Source organism: Acomys minous, assembly GCF_964271855.1.
Source record: "Acomys minous genome assembly, chromosome: 14".
Lineage (NCBI taxonomy): Eukaryota > Metazoa > Chordata > Mammalia > Rodentia > Muridae > Acomys > Acomys minous.
The window spans coordinates 106,051,267-106,068,571 of NC_140496.1; the positions used below are offsets into that span (position 1 = coordinate 106,051,267).

The 17,305-nt window shown below is 44.0% G+C and overlaps 1 protein-coding gene across 3 annotated transcripts in view; it reads right to left on the minus strand.

Moving 5' to 3' along the window:
• Positions 1-17,305, minus strand: part of MIGA1 (mitoguardin 1) — a 61,653-nt gene that overhangs the window by 19,555 nt on the left and 24,793 nt on the right. For all 3 annotated transcript variants that reach the window (XM_084755773.1, XM_084755774.1, XM_084755775.1), the window contains exon 8: positions 2,567-2,667. In XM_084755773.1, the coding sequence (XP_084611899.1) occupies positions 2,567-2,667 (101 nt within the window). The remainder of the gene's footprint in view (positions 1-2,566; positions 2,668-17,305) is intronic.

Here is a 17,305-nt window from a genome sequence, read left to right on the forward strand (position 1 = left end):
CTCATGCTTGTGTCGTGGGCGGTCTGAGTCTCAGCCTCAGCCCTCACGCTCTCAATCAGACTACACTCTCTCTCTGCCTTATCTAAAATGCCACAGCCATTGTCATAGCCCCACTAGCATTTAGGCCAATACTGATGTGGCCAGAGAGATCGCCAGCGGGTAAAGGTACCTGCATCGAGTCTGAGAACCTAAGATCAAGTCCCGGGACCCAGAGGAGAGAACCAAGTTCCTCAAGCGGTTCTCTGATACCCACTTTTGCATGTAGCTCAAACCAGTGAGTTTTCTTGTGCTAGGGATTGTGGAGTTTAAGCTTCTCAACAGTTTACAGTAGACATAAATAAATAAATAAGACAACATAACCACCAAGGTCTGTCTGAAATTGTGACAAACTCAGAGAAAGAAGCAGAAGTCACTGCTCAGGCCTCAAGCTGCTGTAAAGATGTCTGAAGCCAGGGGAACTCAAATGTTGTGGGGCAGCTGCAAAGGAGCATATGGCTCCCTCACCACAGAGCTTTAGCCATCGTCTCCCGGCCTCCAACAGAGGCGGTGCTACCCTGGAAACTGGCCAAGATGATTAAAGCCAGAGAGAAAGAGCAAAAAAGAAACAAAATGTCTAACTATTACAAAATGTAAAAGGCTGAAGGCTGAAGGCTGATGGGTGGGGCCCTGCGAGCAGGGAGAAAACGTTTGCAAACTCAGCAGCTTAGCAAAGACTGGCTAGGGCTTCCTTAGCGTCATACTAACATTAGTTAGGACATTACGTCTGGCCACAGAGAAAAACCAGGTTAGGTCTGACCTCAAGCCTGTAGCACTCACTGGCTGGGAAATGGCAGCTTGTTGGCATCTCCCGTCACTAACATAACTTAGCACTTACCACACAGCTGAGGAAACTCCACCCAGAATGCTGCATGATTTGAAACCTATGTCTAGATATGTTTTCATGGGTGGAAAATTCCATGCCTTACCTTGTAAGGGTTGCAGCCAAAGTACAAGATAATACCTTCAGGCTATATGAAAACAGATTTATTTATTTTACACGTATTAATGTTTTGCCTACATGTGTATATATGCACCGCACGTGCCTACGGATGGTTGTGAACTGCCATGTGGGTGCTGGAAACCAAACATCGGTCTCTTACAAGAATAACAAATGCTAGGCCATCTCTCTAGCGCCAATATAAATGAACTTTGTGTCTAGACTTGTTCTCCATTCCCAGATATGTCATTATGAAAAAAATCCATATGTAAAAATATGTATGTACATACATGTATACACACACACACACAAAGTCTATAACATTACTGGTCTCAAACATTTCAGGGCAGGGATGTTGAACCTGTAGTGCAAATTCTTTCTAACGGACTCGAGGACTGCCGTCTTTGAGTGTAAAAACTATTACCATCTTAATCAGAGAAGGTGTAATTACACACCACAGATCCTCAACAGGACCAGACCTGTTGATGTGCCCTCAAGGGGACTGAATGAAGAGTCAACCGTCCTGGAAGATTCCAGGAATTCCTCCCTGGACTCCTCTCCCTGCTGGATGTTATTCTGTACCAGCTATATGTGGTCTCAGAGAGTTCTAGGGCATACAAAAAAGAAGGTCAACCAAAGAGGGGATCAAGTCACCATCCATGCTGAGGGGAGATATTTCAGTTGGGGGTTGTGTCTCACACTCCTCACACACAGACCCGGTAATAAGCAGGCCCAATAAGCTTCTTGGTTCAATACCTAGCAATGAGAAACAGCATGTTTTGGAAGCTGTCGGGTGGTACATGCCTGCAGCCCCACAGCACTAGCATGCAGGAGGCTGAGACTGGAAGACTCAGTTCAAGGCCAGCCTAGACTACGTGGTGAAACCCTCTTTCAATTCTGTAAAAAATTGAATTAGAAAGTAGCATTGTTAGCACAATTATGAAAATACTAAAAACACCAAATTGTACATGTTTAGGGGTGTATTTTATAGTATCTCCATGAGGATGTGCATTTGTTTGGTTGCTAGGAGACAGAAGGTCACTATCCCAGCTGACCTCAAACTTTCCACGGCTGTGGGTCCATGCCGGTGTTGGGAATGGAGCCCGAGTCTCCAGGGAGAGCAGCCAGGGCTGCAAGTGCTCAGTCACCTCTCCAGACTCTAGAAGAAAGTGTTGCTAGGCTGCCGCCGGTAATGCCAGCCCTCAGGAGGGGAGGAAGGAGAACTGGAGCGTGAGGCCAGCACAGGCTCTGGAGTGAGACCGCCTCCGGCAAAAGTGAGGAATAAAATTACAGCAGACAGGGTTATAGAGATGGCTCAGTTCATGAGCACTGGCTGCTTATACGGAGGGCCTGGGGTCTGTTCCAAGCTCTCACATGGTGGTGCACAACCATTTTAACTTCAGTTGCAGAGCACCTGATTCCCTCTTCTGCTGTCCTCTGTGGGCACCAGGTACATATGTGATGCATAGGTAGACATGCAGGCAACACACACACACACACACACACACACACACACACACACACACACGGCAGCTGGCCTGGACTGCAGTGCAATGGTAAACTACATCACACGAACATAAGCTGTCTTACCTCTGTTGCTGAAGCCAAGAGATCTGCTGAGTCAATGTTCAGGGTGTCTTGCAGGCCAAAGTCATCCATAGTCTCCTTCATGCCCACATCTGTGTCTTTATCTTAAAAGTGACAAGGGTCCAAAATTATTATGCTTTGTCTCTGCCATGTTCACTCTATATGGGGTGATTTTACCTTAACTCTTTAGTCAGACAGTCTGAGCCCAAGGGAAAACAGTAGCAAACTATAGTGGCTACGATTGGACAAAATTCTTGCAATGCTTCTACTGTTGGCATATTGCCACGATATGGGAGAAAGTGCTATAAAAAGCAGACTACATTTTTTATTTATTATTTTTTATTTTATTTTATTTTGGCTTTTCAACAAAGGGTTTCTCTGTGTAGCTTGGCTGCTCTGGACTCCCTTTGTAGACTAGTCTGGCCTTGAACTCACAGTGATCTGCCTGTCTCTGCCTCCGAGTGCTGGGATTAAAGGCGTGCGCCACCACACCTGGCAAAAAAACATTTTTTTGAGACAGGGTTTCACTATGTAGTCTGAGCGGTCCTAGAACTCACTATACGGACCAGGATCTCTACTAACAGAGATCCACCTGCCTCTTCCTCTTGAGCAAAGATTACATGCGCCGAGAAGGTTGTCGCCTGTGCCTTTAGGACATGCTGAAGAGGCAAAGAAGAAGAATCACTACTTCAAAACCAGGCAGCTACAAAGTGAAACTTTCAAAATACCAAAAAGGCATGTGTCAGCACACTTGGATTTATTCAAGTTATTAACACAAAATCTCTGGCTAATCATCGACTGCAAGGTGATCAATGAAAGCAACTTTGAAGTTATTTGTGTCTTCTTCAAAGCTCAGCACTGACTTTAACAAGCTGAACAGCCAGTGAGGATCAAATATCAACGTTCATGTTTATTCTTCTTACTTAAAATCCAGATACTCAGGAGGCAGAGGCAGGCGGATCGCTGTGAGTTCGAGGCCAGCCTGGTCTACAAATCGAGTCCAGGACAGCCAAGGCGACACATAGAAACTCTGTCTCAAACCCCTCCTAAACAAAACACCCCAATCTGTTAAACATGACAAACGTTTTATCCCCTTTATTAAGAAGTAATAAAATTTTCTTATTTTCACTTATTCAGATTTTTTAATCCTTCCATAAATAAATGCCATTAACTTTACAGAGATCTCTCAGATTTTCTTGAGAACCCTATGTGTCAGAACAGCCTTTTGTGGCTCCACCAGGATGGAAACTCCACACCCAATTAACTTAGTTTAAATTCAAAAGTTGTGCAACCAGTTATGTACTAAGCTCTGTACAACAGCAGGGACGATGCAGTGCCAAGTCCTCGGGCAGCTACGTGGGGAACCCCACATGCGCAGCACATCAGGTCTTACTCCATGCTTGCTGGGACCAGATTTTACACTTTAACTGTTTACCTTCTAAAATTTAAATGATAATTGTTTCCTATTAGGCTTGTATCAGTCGTTTGAAAGCACTGAACTTCTCAGCCTGAGATTCTACCAAGGCAGGCCTTGTAGTACATGACATGGCCCCAGTTAATCAGGAGGCAGGATGCTAGGTTAACCCACAAGTTCAAAGCTAAAACAGGCAACACAGCCAGGCCCCATCTCAAAAAAATAAGGAAAGAAAATTCTTCTAATAAATGACCATTATAAACCTAGAATAAATTATTCTATTTTAAAATATGACTGGAGATGTAGTTCAGTGTGAAATACTTGTGTGGCACTACTCACAGGGCCCAGAGCCTGCATTCTCTGCATAACCAGTAAACAAGCTAGCAAACCACACCACACCAACAAAACCTCAGAGGTTCACAGTATTCTACCAACTAGAAAATAAGCCAATTGCCTTAAAATTAAAATTTTATATCCCTTATTTTCCTTTATGTATGTGCCTGAATAAATGTATGTGAACTCTGTACATGTGGGTGACCACGAAGGTTAGCAGATGGTGTCCATTTCCAGGAAATGGAACACTGAGTGTGTGCTGGGTGCCACACCCATGTCCTCTGTGAGAGCAGTAAGCACTTACAACTGCTGAGCCATCCTCACAGTTCAGCTGCTTTACACTTTTATAAATAGTTTCATAGCTGGCAAATAGTATCTTTGAACACTCAGTAATGTGAGAAATTCCCATAATTTTCATTTCAGTACATATAAGACATTTAAAAATGTACACACAAACACATGCATACATGCCTACTGACACACGCACGCACGCACGCACGCACGCACGCACGCACGCACGCACACCTTGAGACAATGCTATGCCGCGGCAGCTTTAAGCGGGGTTAAATGCAGCCTGTTAACTAAGCCCCATATGCCTGTTGTCATTCTCAGTCTGTCCCGTTTATCTAGAATTCCTTTACCGCACATGTCACACAGGAGCTCTTAAGTCTGTTTGGCTTCAGTTGGGAGTAACTAGCCATTCAGTATCATCTAGACCAACTACTATGGTTGTTCTTTATTTAAAAAAAGAGAAAAACTAACAAAAGTGACTTAATTCCAGAGGGACAGTAATTACTTACTCATTGCATCCAGCCCTGCTGTGGCAATGCAATATGATGAAACTATCTCTTACATTCTAACAGACGGGAGCCTTGGCTAGACCTCATGGCCAGAGGGCCACTTAAGACTTAAAACTGCTGTCCAACTGTGTGCCCGGCCTATGTGTTTAACCTGCTTTGCAGAGAACACGTAACAATCAAGTGGACCTGACTTGGACCCCCATGTAAGTGACTTTTAAACTTAGGCTAACACAGAGCTGCAATCCTACACCATGACTCTCCCTGCCCCTGACCCAGAGCAACCATGAGCTTTGTGACAGTCATCTGCTGGAAACAGCAAACAGGCTGAAAGCAGCCTGATAAAGGACCCACGACAAATGGGGCCCTTGTAAAACTGTGACGAGGATCTCTATAAGCTATCTCTCTCAGTCCTTCCTCATGTGGTGTTTTCTGTGCTGTTCAACAGATACAGAACAAAGGCCCCTTTTAGGGACAGACACACAGACATAGACACACAGACACAGTGACTGACAAGTCAGCCTTCAGGCAGGCACACATTCAGCCTGTAGAGCAGGCACAGGATGGAAGACAGGGGAGGATGAAGTTGAGGATTCAGATCTGGCCTTGCTCTTGGTTAAACGACACCACAGGGAAGTGCTCTGATTTCTTTCCTTAATGCAATACTGACAAATTATTGGTGACTTAATCATTAGTGTATTTCTATGCAACAGAAAAGCACAGACCATGCCTCTTATTTCAGCGACTGTTGTAATTCCTGAATGGCACTTTAATGATGATGGAGGGAAATAACACATCTGTTTCTTGGGTGAGCCAATAAAAAGTATAAAGAGGAAAGCTGGGCAACGCCCCATCTCACTCAATTAAAACGGACAACTTGTTCCAAAAGAGTCTCAACTCTTTATTTATCTAGTTAGTTATTTTTACTTTATGTGTACTGGTGTTTTGCCTGAATATATGTCTGTATGAGGATGTAGGATCCTCTAGAGAGCTGCGACCTGCCATGTGGTTGCTGGGAACTGAACCCCAGATCTCTGGAAGAGCAGCCAGTACTCTTAGCCAATAAGCCACCTCTCTAGCCCTGGAGTCTCAACTCTTGATTGTTCTACCAAGACACAAGGATAGCTTGAGAACTTGAAAACTAAAGCTTTCATCTTTCAGAAACTGCTAAATTTTCCTTAGAAGATGGTAGGCTTTTTACTGCTTTGATCAAAACCCATGACCAAAGCAACTTGGAGAAGAAAGGGCTTATGGGCTTACACTTCCCCAGCACTCGTCATCACTGAAGGAAGCCAGGACAGGAACTCGAACAGGGCAGGAACCAGGAGGCAGGAGCCGGGGCAGAGGCCATGGAGGGGCGCAGCTCCCTGGCTTGCTCATCATGGCTTGTTCAGCCTGCTTTCTTGGTTTTGTTTTGTTTCTGTTTTTCAAGACAGGGTTTCTCAGTATAATATCCGTGGCTATTCTGGAACTCTCTGTAGGCCAGGCTGGTCTTGAACTTACAGAGATCTGCCTGCCTCTGCCTCCCAAGTGCTGGGATTAAAGGCATGCACCACCACTCCTGGCTTCAGCCTGCTTTCTTATAGAACCCAGGACCACCAGCCAGGGATAGCACCAGCCACAATGTGCTGGGCCCTCCCCCATCAATCACTGACTAAGAAAATGGCCTACAGGCTTCCCTAGGGCCTGATCTTATGAAGACATTGTCTTAGCAGAAGTTCTCTCCTCTTAGGTGACTTTAGCTTGTGTTAAGTTGGCATAAAAGTATCCATCACAGGATCTAAAGCCCTCTTCTGGCCTCTGAGAGCGCCGCACACATGTGGTACACATACACATACATACAGGCAGAACACTCAGACACATAAAATAAAAATAAATATAAATATCAAGAAAAAATTAAGCTGGGGTGGCGGCTTTAGTCCCAGCCTCTGGAGGCAGAGGCATAGGCAGAGGCAGGTGGAGCTCTGTAAGTTCAAGGCCAGCCTGGTCTACAGACGAGTTCTGAACAGCCAAAGCTATACAGAGAGACATTGTTAAAAAAATAAAGTTTGACACGACCTCCTCTCTGACCTAGCAGGTTGAAAGCAGATGTGTTTTATATAAATGCACGCTTATAGGCTTAAGGATGTTTATACAACACTGTTCCTAGTAGACAGTGTGGGGAAAGCTGTCTCTCAGGAACATAGCAACTAGCACTTGACATGACAAAATATTATACAGCAAAGATGAAGTGTTGCTTTATGCAGAGAATCAGACAAGCATCACAACACACTAAGGGAAGAATCATATGCATGACCTCACGCACATGAAACACAACTGTCTGTCATCTGGGAGGCAGAGGTACCAGAATCAGGAGTCAGGGTCATCCTCGGCTACACAGCACATTGCAGCCAGCCTGACCTACATAGAAACGTGTTGTAACAATAGCAGCACACAACAGAAACAGCTCAAAAACAGACAAAAGAAACAACGACGACGGCAGGGCTTCCTGCTACAGTTGTTAACCTATGCTGCAAGCTCCAAGCCACCTGCATGAACACCATCAGGACAGTGGTGAGGTCTGTAGGTGAGTAGAGCGAAACGACTGGGGGTAAAACGGATGAGGAGGTGGTGATGTTTTGTTTTGATCTGCATGATTCTCAGAATCTATGATAAATCAATGTACATTGTTGGTTTGCACTTTCCTCTGGAGGGCTGTTTAATACGCTGCCTGCAGGCCACATGCATCCCGGAATCGTTATAAGTGTGGCCCTACCCATTTGTAGGTGACAATGTCGTATCATAATCTCAAAAAGTTAAATACCCGTTAGGGTTATTTATTAGTAAAGAAAAGAAAATACTTTGGCTTCAAATGCCTGCGAGCAGAAAGATGTTTCAGAGAAGGGACAAGATAAAGAATGTGTCTGTGTTCTAGTGCTGCCCATAAAGCCGACCAACACTGAACATGAACTGCACTGTGTGACTGAGGAAGTATCTAGAAAGAGTGAAGACAAAAGCATTAAAGCACCAGATGACCTAAGTAAGTGTGAAAGCAAACCGAGAATACCTTTCCTGCACGCTTGACCTAACAGCAGGGGTGACGGCACAAACCCAGAAGCACCTGTCAGTGATGCGCCAAGGGCTGTAAGTGGGAAGGGTATGTGTTATCTATTTACTCATTGTGAGGTGCAGTCACAGTCTCCCGTGTAGCTAGGACAGTACCATTTGCTATGATTTGCAGATGCAGGCACTCACACCGACTTTAAGTGGGACTACTTAGAGAAAGCAAAGGAAATATTATTAAGGAGAATCACAGAACAAAAGATAACAAAAGTGTGAAATTAAAATAAATATTTATTTTGTGCTCACTGTTCTCCAGACACCGAGTTACATGCTTCAACACGTTATCCCATTTCATTCCACACTTACTCTGAGGTGGGTGCTATTACTGTTCTCATATTGAGTTGGAGCCATTTCTAACCAAATACCTCTCTGGCTTTCAAAACCTTCCACAGTCACCTGTGTCCCACCGATTTGCCATTACTTTCCACTAATTACTAAAAGCAAGCACAGCTCCCTCAGCATGAGTTGGCAGCCCCGCACAGCAGCCTCAGTGGCGAAGCTTGAGCTTTGGAGGCAGCAGCGCAGGCCCTCTGGCGAGCCTCAGCTTGCTACTTAGAATCCAGACCAGGTGAAGCAGCAACACAAACTTCAGACTCATGCTAAGGCTTACATGAGATCTGTAGAGGTCCAGTGCATAGCACATCGTGAGCGCGGGTGCATTTGCCACTGTGTCTTCCACGTGGGCATCTGCATTCCTTCAAAAGCCTCCGGTTTCCTCTGCAGTGGTTCTACACAAGTACTGCTCCCTGCTCCCCTGCCCACACCTGGAAAACACAGTCTTATTGATCCACTCAAGTGCCACTGCCTTCAAATGTCCTCCCAAATTGTCTTTTTTTGTTTTTGTTTTGTTTTGTTTTGTTTTTTGAGACAGGGTTTCTCTGTATAGCCTTGGCTGTCCTAGACTCACTTTGTAGACCAGGCTGGCCTCGACCCTCACATTGATCTCCCGAATGCTGGGATTAAAGGCGTGGGCACCACGCCCGGCCCAAATCGTCTTTACTGAGGTAGTGTTGAGGGGTGAAGATTCTGAGTTGAAGCCAGACAGCTTGCATTAATGTCAGGACCCTGTTACTCATTAGCCATGTAACTTTGGGAGGGTTTCTCAGAGAGCTCACATAAACACAGGAGTAAAATCTACCTCTAAAAGCACAAGAATTAAATGTTAATGCATATAAATACCCAAAGTTAGCAATCCACAATTGCGTACTATTTATTAAACTACTTTTCAGCAACTACTGCCTAAGCAATAGAAGAATAAACTAATCTGTGTGCTGGAAGCACTAACATTAGCGGGGAACACTTTCCTCTTTGTCCCTCCAACAACTCACACAGTTCTCAAGGGTGCCACGGACATTAAAAGCAACAATATTGGCTCATGTAAACTACTATTCCTTATTTGTTGTTGCGAGCTGGTAATCACCAAGGCATGAGAGCCATGGCTAACAGGCCTAGCATTAATCTCACTTGGGTCATTTTGTCTATAATAAAACTTTAACATAAATAGATGGGAATATAGTTAATATAGTTTTAAAAAAAAAGACTTTAATGTGTTTCAGAGCCTGTTACATCTCTGATGTTTCCAATACTGAGAAATTAACCACAAGAAACTAATATATAAGCCTGAAATATACAGCTTTTGCCCTTTCATGAGTGTAAACACACTCAGGAGTCCTCACAGCTGCCCACAAGTGATGAATACATGTTAATGACAGTCTACCCAGTCGCTACATTGGCTCTCTGTTTTTGTTGGGTTAGTTGATTAGTAATCTTTAAAAAAAAAAAAATCTAAACATGTCTTAAAATGTTTTCTGCCTTCTTGTCACCTGGAACTTGAAAGGTTCACACCGAGACCCTGACAATGTTCTTTGGACAGCAATGACACTGCGATGTGTAACTTTAGCTTAATTATCATGCTGTGGGCCAAAAATGTGACTGCATTCAAGCCTTCTCCTTTCACAGCTTCGTAACTCACTAATCATTAATGTGTTACTTAAGATTTTTCCAAAGGATTTGCTTTTGCTTTTTTTTTTTTTTTTTTTTTTTTTTGGGAGAAAAGGAAAAGAAAACTAGAAGCCAGTTCAGCCTTGTCCCTGGCCCCAGGCCTTGCTTTATTTCCTTAGATCCAGCCAAGCGGGTTTGGTGTCTCGGGCCTGCTGTCTCCAGACACATTCTATTTCTGTTGCTGAGAAGGCACTGGGTCTATTTTAGCCTCTGCATACTCTAGTGGGGATTCCAGGCGTGCCTCTCTTCTTTTATAACCCCACGCTGTCCACGTAGGCTTTATAATGCAGTGAGAAGACGGAGCCTGCCTAGTGTCTCCTTGTCATGTGACCACTGCTGGTCTCAGAGGAGTTTTACAGGCTTATCTACAACTTGGAACCTCGTCCCTTTTACAGTTTTACTGAAAATGGACAAGTTCCTGCTGCCAACAGCTATTTTGTAGTCTTTAGTTTGAATTATCAAGAGTCTAGGAAACTCCTGTAGCTCTTTTGCGGAAGGTTGTGTGTGTGTGTGAGGGTTTGTTGTTTGTTTTGAGACAGGGTCTCACTATGTAGCCCTGGTTGGCGTAGGCTGGCATAGAACTCACTGTATAGACAAGGCCAGCCTCTGCTACCACACCCATCCTCTTATTCCTGACAATCTGCCACCCATATTGTAACCCCTTCCCCATGCTGCACCCTGGTGGTAAGATGCTAAATATATAGTGGTAAGATGCTAAATATATAGTGGTAAGATGCTAAATATATAGTTTGAGAGAAAGAACAGAGTTAAATTCACAAGCCAAACACAATTTCAGAAAGGTTAAGACTGAGTTATGAAATACTTTCCTGATTTACCCTTCAATGGGTCTCTACTGGAAAGAGTAGCCCTGAGACCCACCAGCCTGGATGTTCTGCCCTCTATGGCTTTACTTTACACGAGATGATGGCACGAACAGCTTGCCACTATGGCACAGCACAAGAACAGATTGTCACAGCAGTTGTGTCTGGCTGTCCCTATTCATCAAAACGTCCATACACAGCAAAGACCCAACAGAACAATTGTGCTTCCTAACTAGGAAATACAGCTGCCAATACAAACTGGGTGACATAGGGAAAAGGGGACACCCACTGTTTAGGTAGTAGCATTCTCTCTCTTTCTTTAAGAAAATGACTTGGGAAAAAAAAAAAGAAAATGACTTGAAATATAATTAAGAATGAGTTTGCGGGAGCTGGAGGGATGGCTCAGAGGTTAAGAGTGCTGGCTGCTCTTCCAAAGGACTTAAGTTCGGTTCCCAGCACCCACATGGTAGCCCACAACTGTCTGTAACTCCAGTTCCAGATCTGACACTCTCACACAGACACGCATGCAGGCAAAACACAAATGCACATAAAACAAAAATAAATTATTGAAAAAAAGAATGAGTTTGTAGTTAAGGAGTTACAGATTTAACAGGGCCAATAGGTTCACCTGGTCTTTATACTATAAAGGCCCTCACCAAAGGGACATGGGAGGACAGAAAAGTGGTCCAAATGTCAGACCAACTTCTTCCTGGAGAAAGGTGATGCTTAGCCTTATGTGGGCCTTTTCCTAACACTACAAAGGCCTTATATGGCTGGGTGAAGCCCTTGACAGATTAATCACAGCTATGGAAATGTAATTTGGATTAAGAGACAAAGGCAAGCATCAGGCACCCCGTTTGTTTCTGGAACTCACAGCAACTGTGACTGTATTGGTCATCTCTGAACCTGTTTTGACCTGCAGAAATGACACCAGTTCGGCTTCATCTTGTGGTATTATTATGCCCCTGAAATTGAAACCATCAGGCATAACCCTGCAGGGGAATTACTAACCACATTTCTCAAGTGCTGTGTAATTTGTGCTCTGTATATTTAGCGACCTGAGTACATAACTGAAGCCTGAAGTTCAGACCACTCCCTAAAAATACAGCCTCGGGGAAGCTATCTGCCTGCCGTGGTGATGCTGCAGCAATAGACTGATACCAGTCTCACGGCATCAGCTCTGCTCGGGGAAGTCAGAGGTCTTTCTGTTTGCACCCAAGCTCCTGCAGTGTCCCAGAGAATTATCTCTCCCTGGGCAGGAGGGCCCATTTTAAAGTTTTTTTTTTTTTTTTTTGTTTACTACCAGAGAGATTTGCGTACTCAGTATCAGAGTAGAAAAATATTTATTTTCCCATAGAGGAACTCTTATCAACTCAAAATACAAAACTCAAAGAGACACAAGCACCTCTACAAAAAAGAAGCTACAAGAAAAGATAAAATATTGAAATTGTACCAGCTAACTTTCCACAAGCTCCTCAAATACTTGCATTTGACTTGACATCTAAATAATTTTCTACAGCTCATTTTTGCCTGAAGAAACAAAGTTCACGCCTTCTGTGGCCTGCCCATCTAGGCTTACTGCTGTGTGCACATGATAGACTTCTGTAGCCCGCCCTTCTAGGCTTACTGCTGTGTGCACATGGTAGACTTCTGTAGCCCGCCCATCTAGGCTTACTGCTGTGTGCACATGATAGACTTCTGTAGCCCGCCCTTTTAGGCTTACTGCTGTGTGCACATGGTGTCCACAAAACACTTGTTGCCCCAACTGGTCTCCTCTGTAGCTTGATTCTGTGGCTCTCTCTGCTAGCAATGTCCTTTTCTCAGCGCTCTTCCTGACAGACCTACTGTCTGTTTTCAACTTATTCTTTCCATGAAGCCTTCTCTTGAGTGGCCCAAAGAATATTCACATGCTTTTCCTGTAGTGTTTGCACAGAACTTAATAAACATGGAGTAAGGCTTACTCCAGCATGCTGTTTTCTGTGTTGGTTGTTAAACACTAGACTCTAGTTGAAGTTCTACTGTAGTAAGAGATGCATTTTTTTCCTCTGACACCTTTATGCCACGCTTTCTACACACAAAGAAATTGTATGTTTGGGCCATGTGTGCTGGTCTAGTCCTGTAATGCCAGAATGCACAAGACATGTTTTTTACATTTATTTATTAAGTGTATGTATGTATACGGGCACGTATGCCATGGCATGTGAGTGGAAGTCAGAGGACAACATGTGGGATTCAGTTTTCCCTCTCCACCATGTGGGCTCTAGTGATCCCAAGTGGCTAGGCTCAACACTTTACCCTCTGAGCTGTTTGGCCAGCTCAACCCCCCCCCCCCCCAACAAACAAACAAACCAACCTAAACAACAATAACAAAAACCACACAGGAGAAAAAAGTTTTTTAAAATACATATTCTAGGTCTAAGCTATTTAGTTTATTCTATTCAAACATTAGATCATATGGAGGCCTAACACCTAAAGTACGCATATTTCACAGCAATTCTTCTGAACTGTAAAATTTCCTGGTTTGCTTTTAAGGTCTAAATTTGTTTCTGCACATCAGTGTAAAAGAATCTCAAAATCCTTTGCATTAGCCAAAACAAAACAAAACAAAAACCAACAAAATCCCACCACCGCCAACAACAAAAAACGCAAGCCAAACACCCACCACCACCACTGGTCACACTCATGGTTGTAGAGTTACTTCTAAGACTGATGTTCCAATATATCCTTTTATAAAAAATAAGCATATAACATTGAAAGCCTAATTAATTGCAAAAGGAAACTATAGATTAATAGGCTAGAACTTTACTCATGTAAGCACTATCAATTAAACAATGTCCACAAACTATTAGCAAGCTCCATATATCATAAATCATGTTTATTTTTTAGCTGGCATTAAATCCTACACAAACACTTTGACCAGTGGAAGCAAAGGTCTTATAGGGCCGGAATGTCAAGTAGACAGGGTACATTGATCCTTGGTACCACAGGAATGGAAAAAGAAACCAGTACTAACTCCTGAGTGTTTTATGTGACTCTCAGTCTGAATATTTAGAGATGAGGACACAACTAAAGCCTGTGGCTCATCTCACTCCCTAAAAATAAATGACTACTAAAACAACTTGCTATTAACGACACACAACACACTACAAAGCTAGAACTGGCACATCCCAGTGTGACTGTGCGACACACTCAAGTATGCGATGCTAACAGAAGGCTCCTTTCTAACGTAGCTGTCATTCCTTGGCATCAGGTTTCAATCCCATATTCTACCAGTCACACAGTTTTTGAGACCAACTAAAAAGTTTCAATCAAAATTTATGAAAGGTAACAAAATAATGAAGATAACAAAAATGTCTAATATTATAAGATATAAACATACTTTTATTGTAGATTTGGTATATATGAAAATTGTCATACTTAACATATATACATATATAGAGACTAAAAAGAATATTTCTGAATCTACCATCTACTTATACTACTTATTTCAAACTTTAAAAATTATTTACTTATTAAGTAAAAAAGAAAATTATGTAGACTACTGCTGTGTATCTACTGCTTGATATCTGTGGTATTTGAGTCTATAAATGAGCCTCACAAATCGTCAGAAACAGGAGCAGATAAGCCAGGAATTAACTCACATCCCAAATGCCCCCAACCAGATCTGTTTACTGTCAAGCTCTTTATCTTGGGCTCTTCAACAGGCAAGCTTCAGTCACAGTGCTGAGAAGAGCGGGCAGGGAGGGGGCTGGGGGTCTGCTCCCAGGGTGCTTTGGCTCAGAGTCAATACTGAAAGCACATGGTGTTACTCTCCAGTTGTTTCACAGAAAGAAGGCTTAGCTGGCCAATCAGATTGTAGGCAACACAAAAGGTACATGGTAAACAGATCAAGAAACACTTGCAAATTCATTCATTTACTTTTCTTATGTTTATTTATGGGCTGTGGATTTGTGCGTGTGGGTTCGGAGGACAACTTTGTGGGATTTTAATTCTCTCTTCACAGTATGGGGGCCCCAGGGACTGAATTCAGGTATTAGCCCTGGCAGCAAGCACCCATGTTCTCTGAGCCATCCTGGAAGCCAGCAAATCACCTTGTTTGTTTGAGATAGGTTTACTGTGTATCCCGAGCTGGCCCAGCACTCGCTGTGTAGACCAACCAGGCTGGTCTCAAACTCATCTGCCTTCCAATCACTGCATTAAGACTACGTGTCACCATGTCCAGCACAGACCATAAAATCTTTTACTTTTCTTTTTTAATTTTTTTATTGGTGTTTTGTTTTTGTTTGGTTGGTTTTTGGTTTTTCGAGACAGGGTTTCTCTATGTAGCCCTGGCTGTCCTGGACTCATTTTGTAGACCAAGCTGGTCTCTGCCTCCTGAATTCTGGGATTAAAGGCATACAAACCATAAAATCTTTTTTTTTTTTAAAGATTTATTTATATATACAAGTGCTCTACCTACATGCATCAGATCCCAGTACAGATGGTTGTGAGCCACCATGTGGTTGCCGGGGATTGAACTCAGGACCTCTGGAAGAGCAGGGAGTACTCTTAACTGCTGAGCCATCTCTCCAGCCCAGACCAGAAAATCTTAATGTCACCTTCTTATCTATTGATCCAAGTGCATGTAAAAATTATCTGCGTTAAAGAAAAACCATCTGCTGAGATGCCAGTTTCACAGTCTCCACACAAATCTCCTGTAGCTGCTCTACATCAGGCCCAGGAAGCCCGTTTTATATGAAGGCAGAAGGGGGCTTGTTTGGTTCTTTCTTTCTTGTAACAAGTTTGCCTTAATAGTCCAGACCGGCTTCAGCCTTGGCCTCCCACCCCTGCCCTGCAAATGCTGGTATAGTCAGGCTTTGAAAGGAACCCGAAGTACAGAAAGCACCTTCCCTTCCCTGCCTAGTGCAAAGCCGTTTCCTTATCACAGGACTGATGATGGGTATAAATAAATCTATTTAACTGTTCTGCTGCATTTCTTTTGCAAGTAGTGTCTGTGTGTGTGAATGTGTGTGTGTGTGTGAGTGTGTGTGTGTATGTGTGTGTGTGTGTGTGTGTGTGTGTATGTGTGTGTGAGTGTGTGTGTGTGTTCCTAAGCATGTGTGTTTGCAGGTGTGCATGTATATGCAGAGGCTGGAAGTTGGTGGCAGGTATCTTTATCATCTTTACCCTCCTCCTCCTCCTCCTCCTTGCCCTCCTCCTCCATGACTTTGTTCTTGACAATTTCGTCCGCGTGTCTAGTGTGTTCTGTTTGTTCTTACCTCCCTTCTCTTACCTGCCGTCCTCTCCACAGCTCCCTTCCCTCCTGTGGTTTTGTCACCCACTGAATCTAACCAGGACCATCTTTGTAGCATGTGTTGGAGCCGTGTGAATTCAACACTGAGTACATAATGGGAGGCAGTAACTCTCCCTTACCCAGAATCACCTGGCTGCCAACAAGTCAGTGGGGAGGGAGGGGGTCCTGAGCCCCGCCCCCACCCATGACCGATGGTTGACTGGCCCAGGCTCTGCAGGCTCAGTGCAGGCAACCACAGCTGCCGTGGGTCATGTTTGCGACAGCTGTGTCATGCCCTGACAATAGCTTCTCACAGCTCTTCTCTTACAGTCCTTCTGCTCTCTCCGCTGTATGGTCCCTGAGTCTTAGAGGAAGTGGCCTAAGCATCCTGTTTAGGGCACCTTATTTTTGATGGGGGGGGGGGCGGGGCGGGGCGGGGCCGGTGTCTCCCTGAACCTGAAGTTCCCAGATCCAGCTAGGAAGGCTAGCCAATGAGCTTCAGGGGCCCACTCGTCTGTCTCCACCACCCCAGAGCTGAGGCTTCTACAGGGGCGCCAAGGATCCAAATTGAAGCCCGTCCTACAGAGCAGCCTCTCTCTTGTGCTGTAGCTGTTTCTCCCTGTGAGAGTGCACAGTGGCTACCACCAAGAACTGGACCGTACTGTGCATCTAGGAAACACAAGGTAACTGTAACTAACTACTCAGTGCACAGCTCTGCCTGTGCTGCAGGCCTTGCAGCAAGCCTGGCCTGCGAGCTCGTCACTGCCACACAGAGCCTGAGCTCACTCTCCTGGGCAGAGGCAGGGGTCTAAGGCTGGGGAATTTTCTCTCTTCTGACCTCCCCTCAGGGAAGAAGTTATAGGAAACCTCACCGCATTGTCTAATCCAGCTTTTAAGAAAAGGTTTAAAAACATTAATACCACTCAAGAGCCAAGGGAAATGAATCAGTTCATAAAGTATGACTCAATCTTTTTTTTTTCTAAAGAAAGAAAGAAAAGGACA